This window comes from Rhipicephalus sanguineus, chromosome 5 (genome assembly GCF_013339695.2).
Source record: "Rhipicephalus sanguineus isolate Rsan-2018 chromosome 5, BIME_Rsan_1.4, whole genome shotgun sequence".
Taxonomy (NCBI): domain Eukaryota; kingdom Metazoa; phylum Arthropoda; class Arachnida; order Ixodida; family Ixodidae; genus Rhipicephalus; species Rhipicephalus sanguineus.
Window position 1 is genome coordinate 182262544 of NC_051180.1, and position 24112 is coordinate 182286655.

General features: G+C 50.1%; 1 protein-coding gene across 1 annotated transcript in view; it reads left to right on the forward strand.

Annotated features, from left to right (window-relative positions):
• Positions 1–24112, forward strand: part of LOC119394493 (venom metalloproteinase antarease-like TtrivMP_A) — a 208404-nt gene that overhangs the window by 137413 nt on the left and 46879 nt on the right. Inside the window, exon 9 of the mRNA XM_037661798.2 lies at positions 12659–12711. Coding sequence (XP_037517726.1) covers positions 12659–12711 — 53 coding nt within the window. The remainder of the gene's footprint in view (positions 1–12658; positions 12712–24112) is intronic.

Consider the following 24112-nt stretch of genomic DNA (forward strand, 5'->3'; position numbering starts at 1 on the left):
TAAATTAATTTTTGTAAGGGTATAGATAGAGGTAAAGAAAGGAAGAACTATAAAGGAAAGAAGAACATGAAGAACTCAGTCTGCATTTCGGGAAACTTCTAGCGCGCACACAACAAACAAAGACGTGAGGAAAGAAGACAAACAAGCACGAACTCACAACTCCGTTTTCTTTCCTTTTGTTGCTTTATAGGGTTTACATTTCCCTTTATAATCGACAGTGTGGCCAATCCCCCTCGTGGGTATCAGCCAGTTTCCTTTAGGCGACAAAACAATCCAAAAACTCAGTGTATTGGTGAAAAGGAATTATATATATATATATAAAGCCAGGGTAGCTCAAGAGCGCATGTGCGAGATAGTACAATTTGCTTACGTCATGACAATTAGAAATTTTTGTGCAGCAAAGATATCGACAACATGTATAAGAAAGTAAAAAAAAGTCAAGCAGCACCTGGAGAGGTGAATTTCTTGTCAGTTGCTACAATTGATGGCTGGCTTCCGCAGTTACTTGCGCATCTTTTGATGTGAAAGTCTTGAGTTATTTCGCGGGTTAGTTTATTTCAGTCATTAAACAAGATCTCAGTGTCAAACCGCAGCTACCCTGGGTTTATATTGTCACGTGGTCGTGACGTCGACGAAGGCAGCAGTCAGCACGCCAGAGATGAAACTCTTTATTTGGCCGAACTTGTGGCCGGGAAACTGAAACTCAAAGTGCAGCTATACACTGATAGCGGCGAACAGAGCGTCGACCGTCGATCAACTGACAAGCGGTCAAGTGCGTCGGCTTTTATACAGACGCTATAGAACTTTCCAGCGATATCGCTAATGGCGGCGTTATCTCTCGATAAAGCTGGAGCATTCGCGTGCGGCGCGAAATCTTAACAAAACGATCTACTACAATCGAGAAGCTTCTCGAACACTGCTTCGCGGACAGCCTCGAGCGTTGATAAGCGTCCTTGCTGGTCAAACACAAAAAAAACATCAAAATAAGACAAGAAGTGGGCGTGGCATTGCCCTCCTCTGAAAAAGCATCGTCCCGATGCTTGTGAAAGAACAAAGAAGAGAAAAAAAATCACAGCATATCCACGGAGTGAATGATGATGAGTGGGCGAAGCTGCGGAGGTTCATCGGTAAACCGTGAATCTTCCGTGAATTCTGCCCAGTACATCATCACCGACGTGAGATCGGGCGCGTTTATACTAAAGGTTCGATGAGTTATGACGACTTGCAGCTCACTTTAATTTTACATGTACGCTGTGAATTTTCATTGTTTAGAAAACCATTGCTTTTGTAGCGAAGCCTTTGAGTTGAGTAAGGGGTTGCGCTCTCTATAGCCTTCTAGTGGGTCGTCCTCTTGGGCTCTTCCCGCTCGCGCTCTGAGCTCGTGTTCTTGCTTGACTGTCGCCATTGAGCATCGTCGCCGACTGCCGTCTAATAAACACCTCAACAAATTGGTGGAGAGTGCTGTGCTCCCATTCGATGCCCCTGGAGCTACGATCCCGTACCCTACCAACTACCATGCCTCAAGACGCTGCTCAGCAAACGCCTCCTCCAGCAACGACCTCCTGCCCCGGTGTCCCCCGCATCCGCGACCCCCCTATCTTCACCGGCGCGGATGGGACCGACGTTGAGGACTGGCTTGCGCTGTACGAGCGTGTGAGCGTACCCAATAAATGGGACGAGGCAGGCAAACTCAGCAACTTGGTTTTCTACCTCGCGGGTGTGGCGGGCCTGTGGTACAACAACCACGCCACCGATTTCCCCACGTGGTCTGCTTTCAAGACCGCCATCATCGACGTGTTTGGCCGCCCTGCCCTTCGTAAACTGCAAGCCGAACAACGTTTACGTGAACGAGCTCAGCAGACCAGTGAGTCCTTTACGAGCTACATAGAAGACGTCCTGGACTTGTGCAAGAAAGCCGACGCAGCTATGCCCGAGTCTGACAAGATCCGCAACGTTATGAAAGGCATCGACGACGACGCCTTCACTATGCTGCTCGCCAAGAACCCTCGTACTGTGGCCGAGGTGATCACGCTCTGCCAAAGCTACGAGGAGCTGCGCCGGCAGCGGTTGCTGACCCGTCGACCTGCATCACGCGACGCCGATCTCGCTGGCTTGTCGGCCATTTCTGATCATTCCGCCTTGCTAGCCGAGATCAAGTCCTTTGTGCGCGAGGAAATTGCCCGCCAGTTCTCCCTACTGGCCTTCCCTCAGCAGCAGCATGTTGAACAGCCATCGACCACGCTGCTGCCTCCCTTACGCCGCGCTATTCAGCAGGAAATCGCGGAAGTCATGCCGGAATACCACCAGCCCCCTCCGGCGCCTGCACCGCTCAGTTACGCGCAAGTTGTAGCCAGGTCACCCCAAGCGATCTCTGTGGCTGCCCCACTTACTTACGCCGAAGCCGTCGCCAGACCTCAGGCCTTTGAAGCGAGTGTGCCGGCTGCGTTTGCCGACGTCATACCTGGGCCACCGATGCAGCCCATCATGCAGTCGTATCAGCAGACGCCTCGTCCACCGCGTCCTGCGTCATGGATGGGACCTACCCCGACGAATCGATGGCGCACTTCTGACAACCGCCCGATCTGCTTCGCGTGCGGTTGCGCCGGTCATGTTGCTCGCTATTGCAATCGCGTGCAGCCGCCTCGTGTCGGCTCAACCATCACCAGCCAGTCAAGCCGCCCGTATTACGCTTCACCGCCGCCTATGTCACCGTCGTCTCGCTCAGCTCCATCTACACGCCGTTCGCCGTCACCACGACGCCGATCACTGTCACCGATGCGGCCACGTCCGGTCCCACGTGACCAGGAAAACTAGTCGTCGCAGTCCACGAGGCAAGGGCTGCGACGCTGTCGAACTGCGAAAGCCCTCAGAGAAGCCCATCGAACGTGTTAGACGTGTTTGTGGACGGTGTTCGCGCATCTGCCCTTATCGACACTGGAGCCGCCGTATCCGTTATTGACGCCAAACTTAGCCGATTACTGCGAAAAGTGACGACGCCACTTCCCGGGCTCTCCCTCCGTACAGCCAGCGCCCAAAGTATTCACCCTACAGCGGTGTGCACAGCCCGCGTCATGATTAACGATGATCTGTACGCCGTCGAATTGATCATCATTCCAGCATGCTCTCACGACGTCATCCTAGGATGGGATTTTCTCTCCCACCACGACGCCGTGATTCACTGCGCACCCGCCGAAATAGAGCTCTCACCATTCTCTGATCTGACGCCGGCTGACAGTCCATCGTCTGTGAGCAAGGTGCTCGTCAAAGACGACACCAAACTGCCTGCATACTCGTCAATGGCGGTGTCCGTCTACTGTGCCAGTCTCTCCGACAGCGTCGCGCTCCTCTCACCATCTGACCGTGTTTGCACGAGGAAAGGCTTGCTGGTGCCTTTCGCGACCGTGCAAGTCACTCAGGGCAGCGCGACAATTTTTGTTATCAACCCATCTCCGTACAGTGTTACGTTGGTGCGAGGAGAATGTCTCGGCAGCGTGGAACCCCTCGAAGACGCACAAGTTATGGACGAACCAGATGACACGCACTGCCCCAACTCCAGTACGCTCAGTGCTGTTACCACGTCTGGTTCATCGCCCGATGATGTATTCGCTTCTTCCATTGCTGACAACCTTACGCCGGTCCAGCGTTCCCAGCTTCTGGGTCTCTTGGAAGAATTTCGCGCTTCTTTCGATGTCGCTCAAACTTCTCTCGGCCGCACGTCCACCGTTACGCACCGCATCGACACTGGCGCCCAACCGCCACTGCGGCAACGTCCATATCGCGTATCTCCCACAGAACGCCGCGTAATCAACGAGCAAGTCGACGACATGCTTCGACGCAATGTTATTCGACCCTCCAACAGCCCCTGGGCGTCTCCTGTCGTTCTTGTTGCGAAGAAGGACGGTTCTGTGCGGTTCTGTGTCGACTACCGACGGCTCAACAAGATCACTCGTAAGGACGTGTATCCACTACCGCGCATAGACGACGCGATTGACAGCCTACAAGGAGCAGAATTCTTTTCATCCATCGATTTGCGCTCAGGGTACTGGCAAGTACCTATGGCTGATGACGCTCGACCGAAGACCGCCTTTGTCACGCCCGACGGCTTGTACGAATTCAACGTCATGCCGTTTGGGCTGTGTAATGCGCCCGCCACCTTCGAGCGCATGATGGATACTATTCTGCGCAACCTGAAATGGCACACGTGCTTGTGCTACCTCGACGACGTCGTTGTGTTTGCTCCAGACTTCTCCACGCATCTTCAACGCCTCCGGCATGTGTTGACGCGTTTGAGCAACGCTGGTCTGCAACTGAATCTAAAGAAGTGCCGATTTGCAGCACGGCAGCTCACAATACTCGGCTACGTCGTGTCCAAGGACGGAATTCTCCCCGATCCAGCCAAGCTTCGGGCCGTGACCGAGTTCCCGAAACCGACGTCCGTCAAAGAACTGCGCAGTTTCGTAGGACTGTGTTCCTACTTTCGGCGCTTCATTCGAAACTTCGCGACTATCATATCGCCGCTGACGAAGCTCCTCGGAAGTAACGGGCCTCTCCATTCGTGGTCGTCAGAGTGCGACGACGCTTTCGCAACGCTCCGTCGTTTGTTGACGTCGCCTCCCATACTACGCCACTACGACCCTACGGCCCCTACAGAGGTACACACAGACGCCAGCGGTGTTGGCCTTGGCGCTGTCCTTGCGCAGCGCAAACCGGGGTTCCCTGAATATGTCGTGGCATATGCAAGTCGTACGCTTACTAAAGCCGAGACCAATTACACCGTCACCGAAAAGGAATGCCTGGCGATCATCTGGGCCCTTACGAAGTTCCGACCCTATTTGTATGGTCGCCCATTTGATGTCATCACCGACCATCATGCACTATGCTGGCTGTCGTCATTGAAGGATCCCTCAGGCCGCCTCGCCCGCTGGGCACTTCGCCTACAGGACTACGATATCCGCGTGCTCTACCGCAACGGACGCCAGCATGCTGACGCCGACGCCCTCTCGCGCTCGCCCTTGCCTGACGACAATACCCCATGCTCGTCACGTAACATTATTGTTTCTTCCATCGACGTTCACACCATCGCTACCGAACAGCGCAAGGATAAATGGATCGCCTCGCTGATAGACTTGCTCACTGATCCGTCGGCAACACCAACCACTCGCGCGTTGCGTCGTCAAGCCCACCATTTCGCCATTCGTGACGATCTACTGCACCGACGCAATTACAACGCCGATGGCCGCCAGTGGCTACTTGTGATACCCCGCAGTCTGCGTTCTGAAATATGCGAGTCCTTCCACTCTGATCCACAATGCGCGCACTCTGGGGTATCCAAAACTTACCACCGCATTCGACAACGATACTTCTGGCGAGGGATGTACCGCTACGTGCAGAAGTTCGTTCGCTCCTGCCTCGATTGCCAACGCCGAAAACCTTCAACGCACGTGTCACCCGCTGGTCTACAACCATTACCTTGCCCTAACCGTCCGTTCGGGCGCGTGGGCATCGACTTGTACGGACCACTTCCTCTGACATCGGCTGGTAACCGCTGGGCAATCGTCGCTGTTGACCATCTAACGCGATACGCCGAAACCGCCGCCCTCCCAGCGGCTACAGCGCGTGACGTTGCCTCCTTCCTGCTACACCGATTCATGCTGCGTCACGGTCCACCCCAGGAGCTTCTCAGCGATCGAGGCCGTGTCTTCTTGTCGGAAGTCGTCGAAGCCATTCTCAAAGAGTGCCATGCTGTTCACCGCAAAACTACTGCTTACCACCCGCAGACGAATGGCCTAACCGAACGCTTTAACCGCACGCTCGGCGACATGCTCTCAATGTACGTCGCCGCCGATCACACAAATTGGGATGTCATTCTGCCCTTCGTCACCTACGCCTATAATACCGCCCCTCAAAGCACAACTGGGTTTTCACCCTTCTTCTTATTGTACGGAAGGCACCCGTCGCACACCATCGACACGATACTCCCATACAAGCCGGATTCAACTGACTGTGCGCCGATTTCTGACACAGCCAGGCTTGCGGAAGAGTGTCGCGAGCTTGCCAAGACTTTTACAACGCAGGAACAAGAGCGGCAGAAGAGCATTCGCGGTGGCACCACCACTTCTGAGTCCACGTTCCTCCCTGGAGCACTCGTATGGCTCTCGGTCCCTACCACTGCAACTGGCCTCTCTTCAAAACTACTGCCGAAATACGAAGGCCCCTATCGGGTCGTCGAGCGCACATCCCCGGTCAACTACGTGATCGAACCCATCGAATCATCTTCGGACATGCGCCGTCGAGGGCGCGACATAGTCAACGTGGAGCGCCTCAAGGCCTACTATGACCCACTCATAGTGACGAGCTGTTAGGTCGCCGGACGGCTCCCTTTTCGTACCCGGGGAAGTTGTAGCGAAGCCTTTGAGTTGAGTAAGGGGTTGCGCTCTCTATAGCCTTCTAGTGGGTCGTCCTCTTGGGCTCTTCCCGCTCGCGCTCTGAGCTCGTGTTCTTGCTTGACTGTCGCCATTGAGCATCGTCGCCGACTGCCGTCTAATAAACACCTCAACACTTTAGAAAACATCTGGCGTCTTTCGTTAAGCAGCTGGCGTCTTTTCGTTTTGCTTTAGAAATATCTGGCGTTCTTTCGTTTTGCTTTTAGAAAACATCTGGCGTCTTTCGTTGTTTTATTTCATCAATCAACGGCGTTTTGAACAAAATTTTTATTGTTTAATCACCAGGCACTACCTTGGAGGTAAACAATGGCTGCTAATGGGAATGAAAGACAGAAGAAGTCGGCTCTTAGCTAACACTTACACTTCTACTTCTACTAACGTTTCCTACTGGAACATGCCAATGGCTGCTAATGGGGAATGAGAGACAGAAGAATTCGGCTTTTGGTTAACGCGCACGCTGCGAATTTTTATTTTTCAACAACGCACAGGAAAAATCTCCCACCGGCACCACCTTGGAGGTCAAGATCTGGTACTAGCGTTACGACTGGTTACGCGCTACTACGACGGACGAACGGGTGCCGCCTTAAGGAGCTTCGCCCCTAAAAAACAAGTGCATACATAAATAAATTCCAATAACAAAGGTAAAGGTAGAGTCCCCAGGTTCGCTAACGTGCAAAAAACAGCTTAAGGCGCACTACATGGACGACTTCAGGTCGTGCGCGGCGTCGCTGGGAGTTCGTAATGCCGTCCGGGATGACCTCGTAGTCAAGAGCGCCGAGACGTCGAAGAACCTTGTATGGTCCGAAGTATCACCGAAGGAGTTTTTAGATGCGAAGTATCTTATGGCGGAGTTCAATTCGGTGGTGGTGGTGGTGTGCGGCGCGACCGCCCTTACTGCGCATGCGCATACCCTCTCCACTCACCCACTCCACATCCCCTCTCCCCTCCCCCTCCCTTTTCCACTCTTCCTCTGAAACGCGGGCTAGACATGCCGAAATTCTCTCCTGCACAACGCCGCGATGAGCACCAGCGCATGCGCATCCCCTCCCCCTCTCTTTGCTCTCCTACGCTGCCCCCCTCTCGCACGCCTGCCGACTGCGTTCCCCGCTCGCCCTGTGGGAATTAACGGCCAGGCTACAGGGAAGACAAGACGCGCGTAGCGTTCCTCTTCGCGTTCCACGACGCGAGGTCGGTAGCATGCCCAAAGAACGCCAACGGAACGCGATCGTGCAAGTGCTCCGGCTTCGCATCGCCTCATGGTCCCTTTTAGCGGGAAATGATGTAACTTTTCGCTAAGCCCACGTCGGCGTATCGGCGTCCAGACCCAGACACGGTCGCCGGGCTGGTATTCGACGAAGCGTCGTCGAAGATTGTAGCGACGGCTGTCGGTGTGCTGCTGGGTCTTGATGCGCAGGCGGCCGAGCTGTCGAGCTTCCTCGGCACGTTGTAAGTAATCGGCGGCGTCGAGGTTATATATATATATATATATATATATATATATATATATATATATATATATATATATATATATATATATATATATATATATATATATATATATGTAACCTATGAACAAGGCGATGGTAGGAGAAGGCGACGAGGAAGAAGTGCGCGTGCATTAGAATAAATGCATGGCAACTGAACCACGACGCGTCTCTGTTTTGTAACGTTACACAAGTCGACAGGATCGACCTCATCAACCTGCCATGGCTAAGCCGAAGCCTCCGCTCAACATACCGAAGTACAAGGGAACACCAGAAGACGTCCCCGTCGACAAGTGGCTTCTTCTTTTCGATACGAAGGCGGTCGAGGCATCGTGGACACACAGCGATCGGGTCAGTCAGTTCAGCGAATACATCGAAGGGGAAGCGTTCAAGTGGTACCTAACAGAGATTTTCGGAAAAGGCGAGACATGGGACGATATCAAGAGCGGCATGCAAAACCGCTTTGCTACGACCGACGGAGATGCCTTCCGTCTCTTCATTCACTACCGGCTGAAAGGAGGGCAGACCATCAAGGACTACTACGACGAGAAAAAACGACTGGGCTCCTTGGCCGACCTTAAAGAGTGCCACATCATTTCTGGACTGACTGACGGTGTTCCTCCTGATGTGGAACTAGCGCTCGCCGGACTGTCTTTCAACTCGTCATCAGAGTGGCTCGCCGCTGCTCAACGGGTCGAGGCATCCTTAAAACGGGTGAGAGGAGTTTCTTTTGCTCGTAATCCTGGCACTACATCAGGAGCTTCACGTCTCTTCAGCAAACCGCAGCAGCCAACGTTGACTTCTCGACCGCGTGCCCCACAAAACGAATGTAGATATTGCTCTGCTGCTGGCTTCCCACGGCAGTTTCACTGGCACAACGAATGTCCGCGCCGCGGCAACGTGTCCGCTATTGAGACTAGACCGGGAAACGAGGAGAGCGACCCAGAGTTTCATTAATACGCTTCAAAGCTCTCATCAACGGAAGGTCAGTAACTGCAATTCTTGATACAGGAGCAACCATTACTTGTATCAGTGAGGATGTGTACAAACAGCTCAAACTTCAGTTGATGAGAGACTCAAGCATCGCTGTCCAGCAAGTTACTTCAAGCATTCGAACTTTGGGTCGCGTAAACATTCACTTGCAAATTGGGAATGTAACAAAGAAAGTTTATGTACACGTTCTGCGAGGCATGAGAACGCAATTAATTCTTGGCCTAGACAGCGCTTCGTACTTCAATCTTTCTGTAAATTTGGAAAACAAGTTAGTGACGCAAGGACATCAAAATTTGAACCTACCGGATCATAATGAAAAGCAAACCATTGAAGCCCCGCTGATGAACACCCTGACTTCGGAAAACTTATCAGAGCGTGAATCTGCAGTGCTCGACTCTCTTTTAAACAAGTATGACGAGATCTTTTCGAAATCCCAAACAGATATTGGATGCATCACTACTGAGCAACATAGGATCGCACTTACCAATGCTGTCCCAATTCATCGAGCACCATACAGATGTTCACAGGCAGACAAAGCGGGGATTAACAAACAAGTTGACGCCCTCATTAAGCAAGGGGTTGTGAGGCCTTCGTTGTCCCCCTACGCCGCACCGGTCATCTTAGCGGAAAAGAAGGGCGAAGGACGTACTCGGCTATGTATTGACTACCGCAAGCTCAACGCCATAACGGTACCCGACTATCAACCAATTCCACGTATAGATGATATTCTTGACCACTTGGGAAAGGCGGAGTTTTTCACTACGTTGGATGTAACGTCCGGATACTGCCATGTCCGAATGCATCCCGATGACGTTCAGAAAACTGCGTTTGTCACGGCTAATGGTCATTATGAGTGGTTGGTAATGCCCTTCGGGTTAAAGAACGCTCCGGCTACATTTGAAAGAGCCATGAAATCAATAATAGCCAAACATCAGCTCACTAATGTTAACAACTACTTTGACGATGTGGTCGTATACTCGGAGACATTTGACGATCATATACGACACCTTGAGGCTTTATTGAAAGCTCTTAAAACCGAGAACGTAAGACTAAAACGAAAAAAGTGCCAGTTTGCAAGATCCAGCATTGAATACTTGGGCCACAAGATTTCACGTGGAATAGTGACACCTAAGCAAAGTAACGTGGCTGCAATACTCAGATTTCCGACACCTAAACGAGAGAAAGATCTCCAGCGTTTCCTGGGCACTGTAAACACTTACAGACAGTACATCCCTCATTTCAGCGATATCGCTCTTCCCCTCACGAAGCTACTCTGCAAAGGCAGCAAGTGGTCGTGGACAGAAGCATGCGAGCAAGCCTTTCGGGAACTGAAGGAGCGAATGACTGAAGAACCGGTGCTTCGCATATACGATCCTTCTATACCATGTACTGTGTACTGTGACGCGTCTGCCGAAGGCATTGGTGCAGTGCTGAAGCAGCCTGACGACAAAGGCAAGGAACATCCCATTGCCTATTATTCCCGCAAACTACTGAAGCATGAGATGAACTATGCTATTACAGAGAGAGAATGCCTAGCCATTATAGATGCCATTGATAAATGGCATTGCTACCTTCACGGAAAGCCATTCACTGTCGTAACGGATCACTCTGCACTTCAGTGGTTGAAGAATGTTAAGAATCCTCAAGGTCGTCTCTTCCGGTGGTCTTTAAAGCTGTCAATGTATGAAGTCAACATCAAACATCAAAAAGGCGTAAGCAACGTAGAAGCGGATACACTCTCCAGAGCCCCCATAGTTCAACTTCTGTCACACGACGAACTTCAACGATGCGCCAATGAGCACCCAAGAGGACCGTATTCATTGGAAAACAACATAGTCATCGTCAAAAGAAAAGGACTAAGGAAGATATATGTGCCACATGAACTGCGCCCTACCATTCTTAAGAACGCACATCAACATTTCGGGCATGTCGGAGTGAAGAAGACACTGTCACTCCTGTCTCCACAATACTATTGGCCGGATATGGTAACCGATGTTGCCACCTATATTCGGCATTGCGATACATGCCAGAGATGCAAGAAGACGAAAACAAAGAAGTATGGGACACTTGAATCACTGCCTCCAGCTGAAGAGCCTTTTGACCTCTTCGCAATGGACACCATTGGAGGATTTTCTGGATACGGCTCATCAAAAAGGTTTATCCATTTGGTTATTGATCATGCTACTCGCTACGTATGGGCGTTCGCTCATAAAAGTGAAAACAGTGACGCCTACATCTCATGCCTGAAAACCATTTTTGCTGCGGGAAAACCAAGGAAGTTCCTTTCAGATCGTGGAACGGGATTCACTGCAGGAAAATTTAAGCAGTTCCTAAAGCACAACCGAATACATCAACTCTTCACTTCATCTCATCATCCGCAATGCAATGGTATGAATAAGCGGACAAACCAGACCATTGTAACCAGACTTAAATGTAAGATCAATGACGAGCCACAGAAGTGTTGGACAAAACTGCTCTCGGAAGTAATAGACGAATACAACAGAACGCCCCACGAAGTTACTGGCTACGCACCTTCATTCCTGATGTATGGAATTCCATCGTATCCAACTATTCTGGAACAACGAGAAGAAACTGTTGAAGAAGCGCGGAAAGCTGCGGTTAACAATTCCATCGCCTACCACAATAAGAACAAAGTCGTCTATGATAGGAAATTTCTCCCGATTGAGTTCCAAGTCGGTGACTTCGTCCTTTACGAGACACCATGGCATCCCAACAACGGCAAACTGAGTTCCATCATGGAAGGTCCTTACAAGATTCTACGCAAGGTCTCACCAGTGAACTACGAGATCAACCGCTCTGTGTTTCCTTTAGGTAGAAACTCTGATATTGTTCATGTTAGCAAACTGCGGCGTTATTTTGTACCTTCTGAACTGCGACTTTCTCGGGGGGAGGGGGAAAAGTGTAACGTATGAACAAGGCGATGGTAGGAGAAGGCGACGAGGAAGAAGTGCGCGTGCATTAGAATAAATGCATGGCAACTGAACCACGACGCGTCTCTGTTTTGTAACGTTACATATATATATATATATATATATATATATATATATATATATATATATATATATATATATATATATATATATATATGTGTGTGTGTGTGTGTGTGTGTGTGTGTGTGTGTGTGTGTGTGTGTGTGTGTGTGTGTGTGTGTGTGTACTTCCTTTTCACCAATAAACTGAGTTGTGAGTTCGCGTTTGATTGTCTTCTTCCACACGTTATTTTTGTTGTGAGTGCGCTGGAAGTTTCCCGAAATGTATTCATACCAACTCGCTAAACTTTCTATACTTTTGACTCAATGTGCGTTCGCCAGGTGCTGGCACTTGCTTGCCAGCTCCGCTGTTTACTCATATTTCACAGGCATGGAACTGGATTGCATGTTTTTCCGAAGAAAATTACGGCACTGGCATCGTTCTGTGGTAGAACACCACCTGCCACCTAGCGATCCACGGTTCTATTGCCACTCGACCTGGCGATTTTTTTTATTTTTCGCTCACGGACTACGCCGATCTTTTTTTCTCCCAATCCACGACGCCATTTCGGCGTTTCGCAATTTCTTAAAGAGCTTTCGTTAAAGAGCTCGTTTCGCAATTTCTTCGAAGCGATCTCTTTAAGACCATCGCGGTAAATGAAGAGTCGAAGCAATGACGGGTCTAACGTAACTGCACATATTTGCGTGTTTGCGCAGATTTTTAACCAAACCATGATATGATATTTCAGGTACGACATTACAAAATGGCTCGCCAAAGGAAAAAGATACAATGGCATTCGTGGTAAGTGGATTATTCTTGAAAGCAGAAATGGAATACATATTACTCTGACCCTAGAAGTACAATTTATAGCGCAAACGCATGTTCATATTACAGTGACAGTTATGCTGCTTCGAAGCTACATTCGCTCAAGCCTGAAGCTTAATCACTTTTGACAGGAAAGTGGCACCAAAGGATATCTTCATTGAAATGAGGTGGCAAAAGAAACTTTGAATAGCAAAGTAAATAGCGGAGTAAACAGGAACCTATGAGGCCGCCGAACCACGCCGTTCACTAAAAGAAGTGGGGCACAGTAAAGTGCAATTACGGCCCCGCGCCTGGGACCGTTACAGCTGCTGAATACTGATAATATTTTTTTCCTTTTAGCAGAACATAGTACGATTAAACTTGCAGGAATAAATGTTTTTGTAGACCTTTTGAAAAGCAATAACTCAATCTTACATGATTACATAGACCGCATAACTGAGCAATCAATCCCAGAACAGGAGAAAGACTGCTTACTATTATTGCTGATGTATTTACCGCATGGAAACTCCTCGATGTCAATACCTTTGGCTCACTTATCGCGAATAATATACGCAAATGATGAAGCTGCATGGTCATGAAAGCTGTAAAAATGGCTAAAAGTACGTCAGTGTCACCAAACTGCTTCAACGAATGGCCACTGTGAGACAAAGGAGTGGCTGCCAAAAGCAAGCGCAGTTCTTCTACTAGCTGCTAGGATGCTTTCAGGGGGCTCTGTGCGCTATTTCATCGTTACGAATTTTTTCCCGCAACATTGGTTGCTGCCTCCGCCTCGACATTCCAGTTGCTGTGAAGGACATGGACAAATTTTTACAGAGTAGATCTTAAATACCCGTCTGTCTGGTACCTGGCCTGTCTCGGCCTGTCTGGCGCCTGGTCGTAAACAAGAGAACGAGGACAGCGAAAGCCAAATGCGAACGCGGAACACCAAGTGGATGGCGGAAGGCTGAAGAGGAAATCAGCGTGCCGCACGAGACCAGCAGATTGCGTCATGACATTTGCAATCTGCGCTGTTGCTGTTGAAGCAGCAGCTTGACGTCGCGGCCGCCTGAGGTTCCTGCAGTTCGCGCCGCCGAAGCGGAAGCTAAGCATCATCGCCAAGAGGACCACAATATTTGCGCCATCGAAGCCGAGGCTTTTTGCCGCCGCCGCCAGGGTCTCACGAGATAAAAACATGCGTACATGTTCGCTCAAATTGCGCATTATGGAACATAGTGATCGACGATAACTTTTTTTCCAACAATTATTTTAGAGAAGGAAGTGTGCAGTAAAATGCTTAAACATGACTCTTTATAGCGTTGCCGTAGATGGTCCACCATAGCCTGTCAGGCGTCGGGCATGGTTTGGCTTGATGAGTTTGCGAATAGCGATACCATGAGAAACGGTTGACGTACCAAGTCCGGGCATGTTAAATATAAAAACATTGAATCATAAACACAGCATTTCTTGCCTCAATCTAGTGGTTTTTTATAAGCAAGAATATAATAGCAATGAAATATCGAGGTAGTCTTTTAAATTATTTATTATTCATTTAAAAATTTCCAAAACAGCACAGGCCAGAGCTCGGCCCCATGTAGGGTAGCTAACAAAGCTTAATTAGAAGCACTTATACACATAGTAATACATCTCGGATTACAATAAATGCACATATAAAGCATACATAACTTAATATTTGTTGGGGTTTGACAACCCGAAGCCACGATATGATTATGACGGACGGCGTAGTGGAGGGGTGCGGAAATTTCGGCCACCTAGGGTTCTTTAACGTGCATCTGAATCTAAGAACACGGGCCACAAGCATTTTCACCTCGATCTAAAATGCGGCCTCGGGGGCCGACATTTGATCCCGCGACCTATAGCATACATAGCACATCATATAGGAGCGCGGAACCTAAAAAATATCATTAGAGAAGAAAGAGGACATTTCCAAGTTACAATAATCATCGGAGTCAAAACTTACACCATCTCCCGCTAAAGGGGACCATGAGGCGATGCGAAGCCGGAGCACTTGCACGATCGCGTTTCGTTGGCGTTCGTTGGGCATGCTACCGACCTCGCGTCGTGGAACGCGAAGAGGGACGCTACGCGCGTCGTATCTTCCGTCTAGCCCGGCCGTTAATTCTCACAGGGCGAGCGGGGAACGCGGTCGACAGGCGGGCGAGAGGGGGGCACCGTAGGAGAGGAGGGAGAAGGGGAGGGGACGCGCATGCGCTCGAGCTCATCGCGGCGTTGCACAGGAGAGAATTTCGGCATGTCTAGCCCGCGTTTCAGTGGAAGAGTGGAAAGGGGAAGGGGAGAGGGAAAGTGGAGAGGGGAGGGGAGAGGGAAAGTGGAGAGGGGGAGAGGGAAAGTGGAGAGGGGAAGGGGAGAGGGTGAGTGGAGAGGAGGTGTGTGGAGAGGGTATGCGCATGCGCAGTAAGGGTGGTCACGCCGCACACCACCACCACCGGATTGAGCTCCGCCTTAAGATATAATTGAAAAAATTTCTAACTGCGCTAAGGACGAGGCACCAGAAACGAAGTGGACAGGACGATCGCAGTCCTGTCCACTTCGTTTCTGGTGCCTCGTCCTTAGCGCAGTTAGAAATTTTTTCAATTATGTCTTACCAACTAGCCCCCCAACGCACGCTTCTCGCCTTAAGATACTTCGCATCTAATAGCGTCACGACTGAATGAGAAACAAATCAAAGCCGCTTTCTTTAGCAAACATTGTGGAACGCAAAACTTCCTCCCATGCAAAGTGAATCACAGTGAAAGTCCAAAGCCAACGACCACGCAACGAACCAAAGAAGTGCTGAGCGGGCGGATGTGATGCATACGGAATTCGATTCCTTGTTGATTTCTTATTTAGATGCGAAGCATCTTATGGCGGAGCTCAAACCGGTGGTGGTGTGTGGCGTGACCACCCTCACTGCGCCTGCGCAAACCCTCTGCACTCTCCCCCTCCACTTACCCTCTCCCCCTGTCCACTCTCCCTCTCCACTTACCCTCTCCCCTCTCCCTCTGAAACGCGGGCTCGACATGCCGAAACGCTGCTTCGCATCGCCTCATGGTCCCCTTTAGCGGGAGATGGGGTGCCCCTCTCCTGCGCAACGCCGCGATAAGCGCCAGCGCATGCGCGTCCCCTCCCCCTCTCTCTCCTCTCCTACGCCCCCCCCCCCCCTCGCGCGCCTGACGACCGCGTTCTTCGCTTACCCTGTGAGAATTAACGGCAAGTCTAAAGGGAAGACACGATGCGCGTAGCGTTCCTCTTCGCGTTCCACGACGCGAGGTCGGTAGCATGCCCAACGAACGCCAACGGAACGCGATCGTGCAAGTGCTCCGGCTTAGCATCGCCTCATGGTCCCCTTTCTTAAATGCAAAATAAGAATTGTTTTTCGTGACATCCGGTACCATCGACATGTTTCGTTTATCCAAGTTTTTTTTTTCATTGTACAGCGGTACTTCTTGCACTGCTCTACTCACAATGGCGTTTCTCGAAGGGAAACTTCACTAAGAATCTGCTGTTATTTATCAGCTGCGAACTATGGACTCGTTGCAGAGGCCGCTAAAATGTGGATTTCGTCATAATTTGGATTAGATCGCATAGGTTGGTCGTCAGTGAAAAGCTCTAAATTTCGGCCTTCGATGAAACTTTTAAAGTATCTTCAGGCCATCACGACAGGAAGTGCCTGTTTTTTGGAGGGTGCATAGTTTACCTTGGTTTTGAAAATGTGTAAAAGTAATATCCGTTCACTTGTTGATGCCTTCCATCTGGCTTCTGAATGCCATGTTCATAACACTGCGCCTGTTCCACCGTGAGAAACATTGGCATATATATGGAATCTCCCGCCGGACCCAAGAAACCTATTCGGGAATGGAAATCACAGCGCTTGACAAGATGTGCAATTATCCGCACACGTTCTTCTTTGGTGCTTTTCGTTTGCCCATTCAACTTCCGCAGATGAATACCACAGTTCTACAAACCAATTCGGTTTTCTTCACATCTATCTAGAGTGTCACTCGTCTCAATTCCTCAAGTACTTCGGATAAGTGGTCAATGCGGTCATCCTTCGTCGTCGAATAAACCATAATGCCCTCAACGTATCTGTTTCAAAATCTGCTTATGTATAATCTTTCGGGACATTATTCTTCAGCTCTTGGAACCACGCCTCTGTGTTCTTCCATCCAAATAACAGACGGCTCAAAGAGGGCTCAATGGCAGAAGGCATCAAAGGGTATAAAAAAAGCCGCAATTTTCATGGTTTCTTGCTTCAGTTGCACTTGTCAATATCCCTTTGACAAATAGTTTCTCGTGAACCATTTACATCTGTCAGTTTTCTTGATGATTTCATCAACGTGGGGCATTGCGAAAGGGAAAATTCAGCGTGTCTGTCAATTATTCGATAATCAGTGCATGGTCAGAGGCAACCATCTTTCTGTGGTAAAATATTAAGTAGTCACGCAAATGCGTATGTCCACGGCCTGATGCTAAAGTCAAGCCCATACCTCCTCTAGTGGCCGCTCCAAACCTTTCTGCCTCAGAGAGTAAACCAATGTCTATTGCAGTTCGGGAGGCACACTGAACGCGGAGAATACATAAAACTACGAGGCACCTCCCGCCCCGATAGGAAAGTGAGTGACCTAGTAAAATAGGCATTAACTGAGCATACGTCGTAGCTGTTGCTTCAGCCAAACTTTACTTTCATCTCGTAAAGGGGTCGTGAAGCACTCTTCTAGCTAATCGTAGATTGACCTCATTATCGCAGTGTCTTGCCTCACGAATTGATTACCGCAAAAATGTCTCGAACTAGTCAAGAACTAGCGGAGCCACAACAATGGGTCGCCCGCTTCGGGAAATTTTCCTTATTTCTTGTCCGGAGGAACGCACCGATAGCTACACAGGAAGGGGGGGCACGGAGAAAAGGAAGGAAGGAAGGAAGAAACAAGCGGAAAGACAGGGAGGTTAGCCAGTTCTTAGACGGAGAAAAGAAGTTACTACAGCGTGCGTGATGACCTTGTATGCCCGTTGTGATTCTTGTGCGCGTTTGTTTGCCTACTATAAAAGCCACAGTTTCGCCGCAATGTCGAAGCAATGAATGCGATAGTAACAAATTGAAATGGCCTACGAAGAAAGGCTAGCACCTCATTCCTTTAGCAAACACAGCTGTTGCAGCGAGCGAAGTGGCCTTTGTGCGGTCTATGGCTTTAACGCAAAATTTGTGATAAAACCACAACACGTAAGAAGCAATGAGCGATCTGTTCGAATCCCCGCAAGAGATAAGCGCGGGAACGGGCGACCCCGCCCTGTAGGTCAAAGTACAGGGCCGGGGGCGGGTAGCCCAGTTCCGGCGAAACACGAGTGGGGTGACGCCCTTTGAGGTGCGCCCTTTGGCCCTCTAAGCCATTTCGCGGGCGGCAGCGAACAAGCCCCTGCCACGCTGAAGCACGCCAGAGATGTGCATACCACCCAATGTCAATGATGCGCACAAATCCCTCGCCATTAAGAAGTCTAACGCGTCGCAGGTTCAGATTCCCACTCGTGCCCGTAAATATATATATATATATATATATATATATATATATATATATATATATATATATATATATATTGTAGCGAAGCGTTCATAGTCAGTAGTGGGTCGTCCTCTTCTTTGAGAGCACGCCCCTCGTGCGGAGAGTCGGCCCCGCCTTGTCTGTCGCTGTCGTACATCTTCGCCGAGAGCCCGCTAATAACCGTCTTTGCAATTCGGTGGAGGTGCTGTGCCCTTTAAACAACTACGGTCCGCATTCGATGCCCTTGGAGCTTCGATCCCGTAGCGTGCCTTCTACCATGACTCAAGACGCCGCCCAGCAAACGCCTCCTTTTGTCGACGTCGACGTACATGGCCAGCATGTCGGCGATGGTCTTTAGACGCTCGCTCAGGGCGATGGCTTGTGTGGCTGTATTCCAAGATCGCCTGAGTTAGGTCAGCTGTAAACGCCGTACCTCTGTCGGTGATGAGAACCTCTGGGGCGCCCTGTCGAATGACGATGCTCTCAACGAAGAACTTGGCTACCTCAGCGGCACTGTCTTTGGGCAGGGCTTTGGTTTCGGCGTAGCGGGTGAGGTAGTCGGTAGCGACGACGATCTATTTATTTCCGCAAGTCGACGTTGGGAACGGCCCTAGGAGGTCCATCCCGATCTTCTGGAATGGTCACCAAGGAGGCTTGATCGGCTGAAGGAAGCCTGCTGGTTTTGTGGGCGGTGTCTTCCGTCGCTGACAGTCTCGGCACGTCCTTACGTAGCTAGTGACGTCGGCGGCGAGGCGCGGCCAGTAGTACTTTTCCTGTACTCGTGCGAGCGTGCGGGAAAGTCCGAGGTGTCCAGCCGTCGGGTCGTCGTGCAGGGCATGCAGAATTTCTGGTCGCAGTCCCTTAGGTACAACGACAAGGTGGCTGGCTCGGGCCGGAGAGTTCTTCTTTACCAGGACGTTGTTTTTCAATGAAAATGATGACAATCCTCGCCTGAATACTTTTGAGACAACGATGGTCCTGCCCTCCAGGTATTCCACTAGACCCTTATGTTCCGGGTTCGCTCGCTGTCGGTGAAGTCGTCGGCACTTATGGCTCCCAATAAGCTGTCATCATCCTGGTCGTCGGGCGGTGGTGGGTCGACGGGGGCACGAGACAAGCAGTCCGCGTCGGAGTGTTTCCTTCCGGACTTGTACACGACGGTAATGTGAAGTTCTTGAAGTCTTAGGCTCCAGCTTGCGAGGCGACCTGAAGGGTGCTTCAAGTTAGCTAGCCAACACAAGGCGTGATGGTCGCTCACAACTTTGAAGGACCTGCTGTAGAGGTAGGGGCGAAACTTTGTCGTAGCCCAGATTATGGCGAGGCACTCCTTTTCTGTGGTGGAATAGTTGGCCTCTGCCTTAGACAGCGACCGGCTAGCATAACTGATAACCCTTTCCAGTCCGTCCGTCCGCTGCGAAAGCACGGCGCCGAGTCCTACGCTGCTTGCATCGGTGTGAATCTCCGTATCGGCGTATTCGTCGAAATGCGCAAATATCGGAGGCGTCTGAAGGCGTCGTTTCAGTTCATGAAATGCTTCGACTTGCGCTGTTTGCCACCTGAATTCGACGTCGGTCTTTGTGAGCTGCGTTAGTGGCTCGGCGATCCGTGGAAAGTCTTTCACAAAGCGTCTGTAATAGGCGCACAAGCCGAGAAATCGGCGCACGGCCTTCTTGTCGGTGGTTCGCGGGAAAGCGGCGATGGCAGCTGTTTTCTGCGGGTCTGGGCGCACTCCAGTCTTGCTGATCACGTGACCCAAAAACAAGAGCTCCTTGTACGCGAAGCGGCACTTTTCTGGCCTTAGGGTGAGCCAGGAGTTCTTGATTGCTTGAAGTACGGATTCAAGGCGCTGGAGGTGTTCGTCGAAGTTCGAGAAACACACAACAATGTCGTCCAAGTAAACAAGGCATGTTTGCCACTTCAAGCCAGCTAATACTGTATCTATGACTTGTTGAAAGCCGCAGGTCCCGAGCAAAGACCGAAGGGCATGACCTTGTACTCGAACAGGACGTCGGGTGCTATGAAGGCAGTCTTTTTTCGGTCGTCTCTCCCGTCGACTTCGATTTGCCAGTAGCCGGTCTTGAGGTCCATCGAAGAAAAGTACTTCGCGTTGTGGAGTCGATCTAGAGCGTCGTCTATAGATGGGAGCGAGTACACGTCCTTTTTCGTGATTTTGTTCAGGCGACGATAATCGACGCAGAAACGTAGGTTCCCATCCTTCTTCATCACTAGCATCGCAGGTGACGCCGACGGACTCTTGGACGGCTGGATGAAGTCGTCGCGTAGCATTTCGTCGACCTGTTTCTTGATGGCCTCGCGTTCTCGCGTCGAAACTCGGTACGGAGTCTGACGGATTGGTCGGGCACTTTCTTCTGTTATGATGCAATGTCGAATTCGTCGGGTTGTCGAATTCGGGTCTGTCGAATTCTTGACGACGACGAGGAGCAGTCCTTGTTTTGCAGGAGCAGGGTTTTGAGCTGGTCTTGCTTGACCTTCGGAAGGCTCTGTTGAAATCTGGTTCGGGACATCGATTCCTCGAAGCAGCTTCGGCAGCACCGGAGAGGGCGAAAGCATTGCTGGGCCCCACACATTCGTCGATGTACAGTGCTCGTCAAATGAAACCCGAACACCGGCAAGCCTTCGCGGTGGTATAGTGCGCGCCGTCCAGTTATCACCATGGACAGGCGCGCATATGCGCAGTGCGGTCAAACCGGATGCGCGCGCCTGTCAATGGTGATAACTGGACGGCGCGCACTATACCATGCGAAGACTTGCCGCTGTTCGGGTTTCATTTGACTAGCACTTACGCGACCGTCATACCAGTGTTGAGGTGCCTATAATCGTGGCTGAAGTTTGTCAGCACTACCTTTGCTTTAGCGTCACGCAGCTCGGCTATAGGCACCGTGCAGACGTAAATCTTCTGCCCGAGCGAAGGTGGTGTCCCTAGCGGCGAGAAGCGCAGATTTGGTGGGATGCTGTTACGCGCTCGCAATGGGGTGAAATCGAGGCACTATGCCCTTTACGACGACTATACTTTTCGTGCTTTTCGCCCTTGGTCAGTGACCAGAGCGACGGTCCGTCCGCGTTATCAACGCGATCAGTCAGCCGCAGGTGGTGAACGATAAGAAAATTGGCCGCGTATCTGCGTGCTTCGCTGGAAATGTCGTCTAAAGACGATAGAAGAGGCGCTGCGTGAGATATGGACGCCATCTGGCAATACGTCGGGAAACATGAGTGCTGTGTTGCGGGCTGGTAGTCCCGGCGCAGCAGCAGGCGAAGACCGGCGGTGACCAACGCGACCGGCGGCGGCGCCGCCAGCCAGCCCGAACATGCGGTTTGGCGCGAAGCGCTGAAGCGGAAGAAACGTCCGCACTCAACGAGTACTCTCCACACACTCTTTTATTTACACGTCGCCTGGGTAAAACAGGAATGCCAGAGCGGCGCCCCATAGCATCCGTACAGTGCAATACAGAACCGAAACCGAAACACAACAGTGAGCTCGTGCAGAGGGCACGGAGGAAGGCAAGTTTCAGCGCAGTCGCATTTTCAGCGCAGCTTCACAAGCTAGGGTCTTGAGAATTAGGTATGTATGCATTTTCTATTAAAGGAACACACCACCTAATACTTACCTAGTGATGTTGCGCCTCAGATATGCGTAATGTTTGCTTTTTGATCGACAATATACACAAGTATGAACCTAGTCAGCCGTTCAAGATGGCTGGCCCTTGGGCAAGTGGTTCAACTTTGGCCGAGTGGCTGAATTAGGGCACTGCACGGGTTCGGGCCTACCCGAAAACCCGGGCCGGGCCAGGTAAAGTAGTTTTCATGGCGGGCCCGGGCCGGGCTCGGGTCTGAAGCTCCGGGCTTAGGGCCGGGCCCGGGCTTGAGGCGGCGGGCTCGGGTAGGGCCGGGCCGGGCTTGGACTTTGGTCAGTTCATAAACGGACACTAAAGTGATACCACGAACCAGTTAAGACTGATAAAGTGTACTCTGAGAACTCAAATGTAATTAGTTTCACCGTCATAAGGAGAAAATCATGGGCAAAGTTCCATTGTTAAATGTCGCGCCGAAATCTCCGCGCGCGACGTCACGGATTTCAAGCTGTATTTGTCGTATTTTTGGGTCATTGGTTCATCGAAACTTCTTGAAACTTGGTATGTTAAGTCTATGGCCGTTAAAGAACCCCAGGTGGTCGAAATTTCCGGAGCCCTTCACTACGGCGTCTCTCATAATCATATCGTGGTTTTTGGACGTTAAACAGCAGATATTATTATTATTATTATTATTATTATTATTAAGTCTATGGCACTCTCAGAAGTCAATGTACTTAATTTTTACCGATTAGAACCGTACGTAGATCCCAGTAAGCGCCGTCAGAAGCTATGACATCACGGTGTTTGTTGCACAATTTTCAAGGTGGCGTCGGCTCCCGCATTTCTTTTCTTGAAGTGTCTGTCCCTTTCATGTGTGTTCCTCATACGTTGCGCGTACGTACTATACGTTCCTCATTTTATCTCGATGAAACGATTTTTTTATGTGGGTCAAGCTATTTGGAGAAGTTTTATGAGCGACAAGTACTGATCTTTTGCTTCTTGCATACGGAGCTAGTTGATTTATCTAAAACGGGCGAACTGAAAGTAAATAGACCAGGCGCTTATATAGCTAACATCTCGCTATTCCGTGCTTTATTTGCATTCGTTATTATTTTATATCCCAAATATTATAAAATAAGGGAGGAATAGGTTCTAGCAGATCTCAACTAACGTTGAAATTTTAAAGACCTTTTTAAGATTTCATATATGGGTCATTTGTGAAGGGTATTTGGCGGCATGTTTCCACTAATATATCGATACCTATCTCCAAAATAACTAAACTCTGGACGCCAATTCTGCAACACAGTTTTGTTTCACGGTTATGTATCAACGCATGGTGGCTGCAGGTGGTTCCTCACGAAAAGAATGCTTTAGACCTGCATGCCTGTGTAGATCAAGAACGTACTTATATAAGAGAAAAAATAAAGAAAATGGGACAAAGACAGCCATGTGCGGGCCGCAGGCCGCTAGCGAGAGGTCTGCGGGCCGCGTGTTTGAGACCCCTGCACTATATAGTGCCAGAGCTACATGACACTGTCACAACAGCGTTGGAATGTGCAGGAATAGCATAAGTCCATTACACATGTATATTCATGTTTAAAGGCAAAGTATATCAGCTTGATGAAATATCTGGCTTGAAATAAGAATCACAAATTCCATGCCGGGGGATGTCCCCTTACCTCGAATCATATTCATCCAATGAGTAAACGTCAAGAAGCTTATTCACACCTTTATTACCAAACTGGAACGCACCCCGAAAATAGATCGCAATCACTTCGTCCACCTATTGCGAGTCCTACCAGTGCAGTCTTACCAGCGTAGGCCACCTTCTACCGGTACAACATCGTTAGGAAGGCATGCACCATTACAATATGGACAAAAAAGAGCCCTGTGCAAGCCGTGCATAACAAACACTGCTGAAAAGTGCAACGAGAAGCCTTCAGAGGCATTTATAGATTATATTGAAGAGTGGCACAACGTTCAGGAGCGAGAGAAATAAAGGGATCAGCTGGACAGCTATTCTCATTCTGCAGAGGTCCAAAAAGACATCCTAAATTTGCTTCAGTGGTGGAATTTAAGAACTACGACTGCCGACGCCTTCACATTGCTCAAGGCAGATGTGCGCCCCTGCGGCTAGCCCAAGCAGTGCAAGAAACTTTAGCGCGGTAGGACATGTGGTGCAACGGCGCATGGTGTGCGTAAGTGCAATCTCTGTATAATTTGAGTTTTTCTGCGATAACATGCGAACAAATAAAC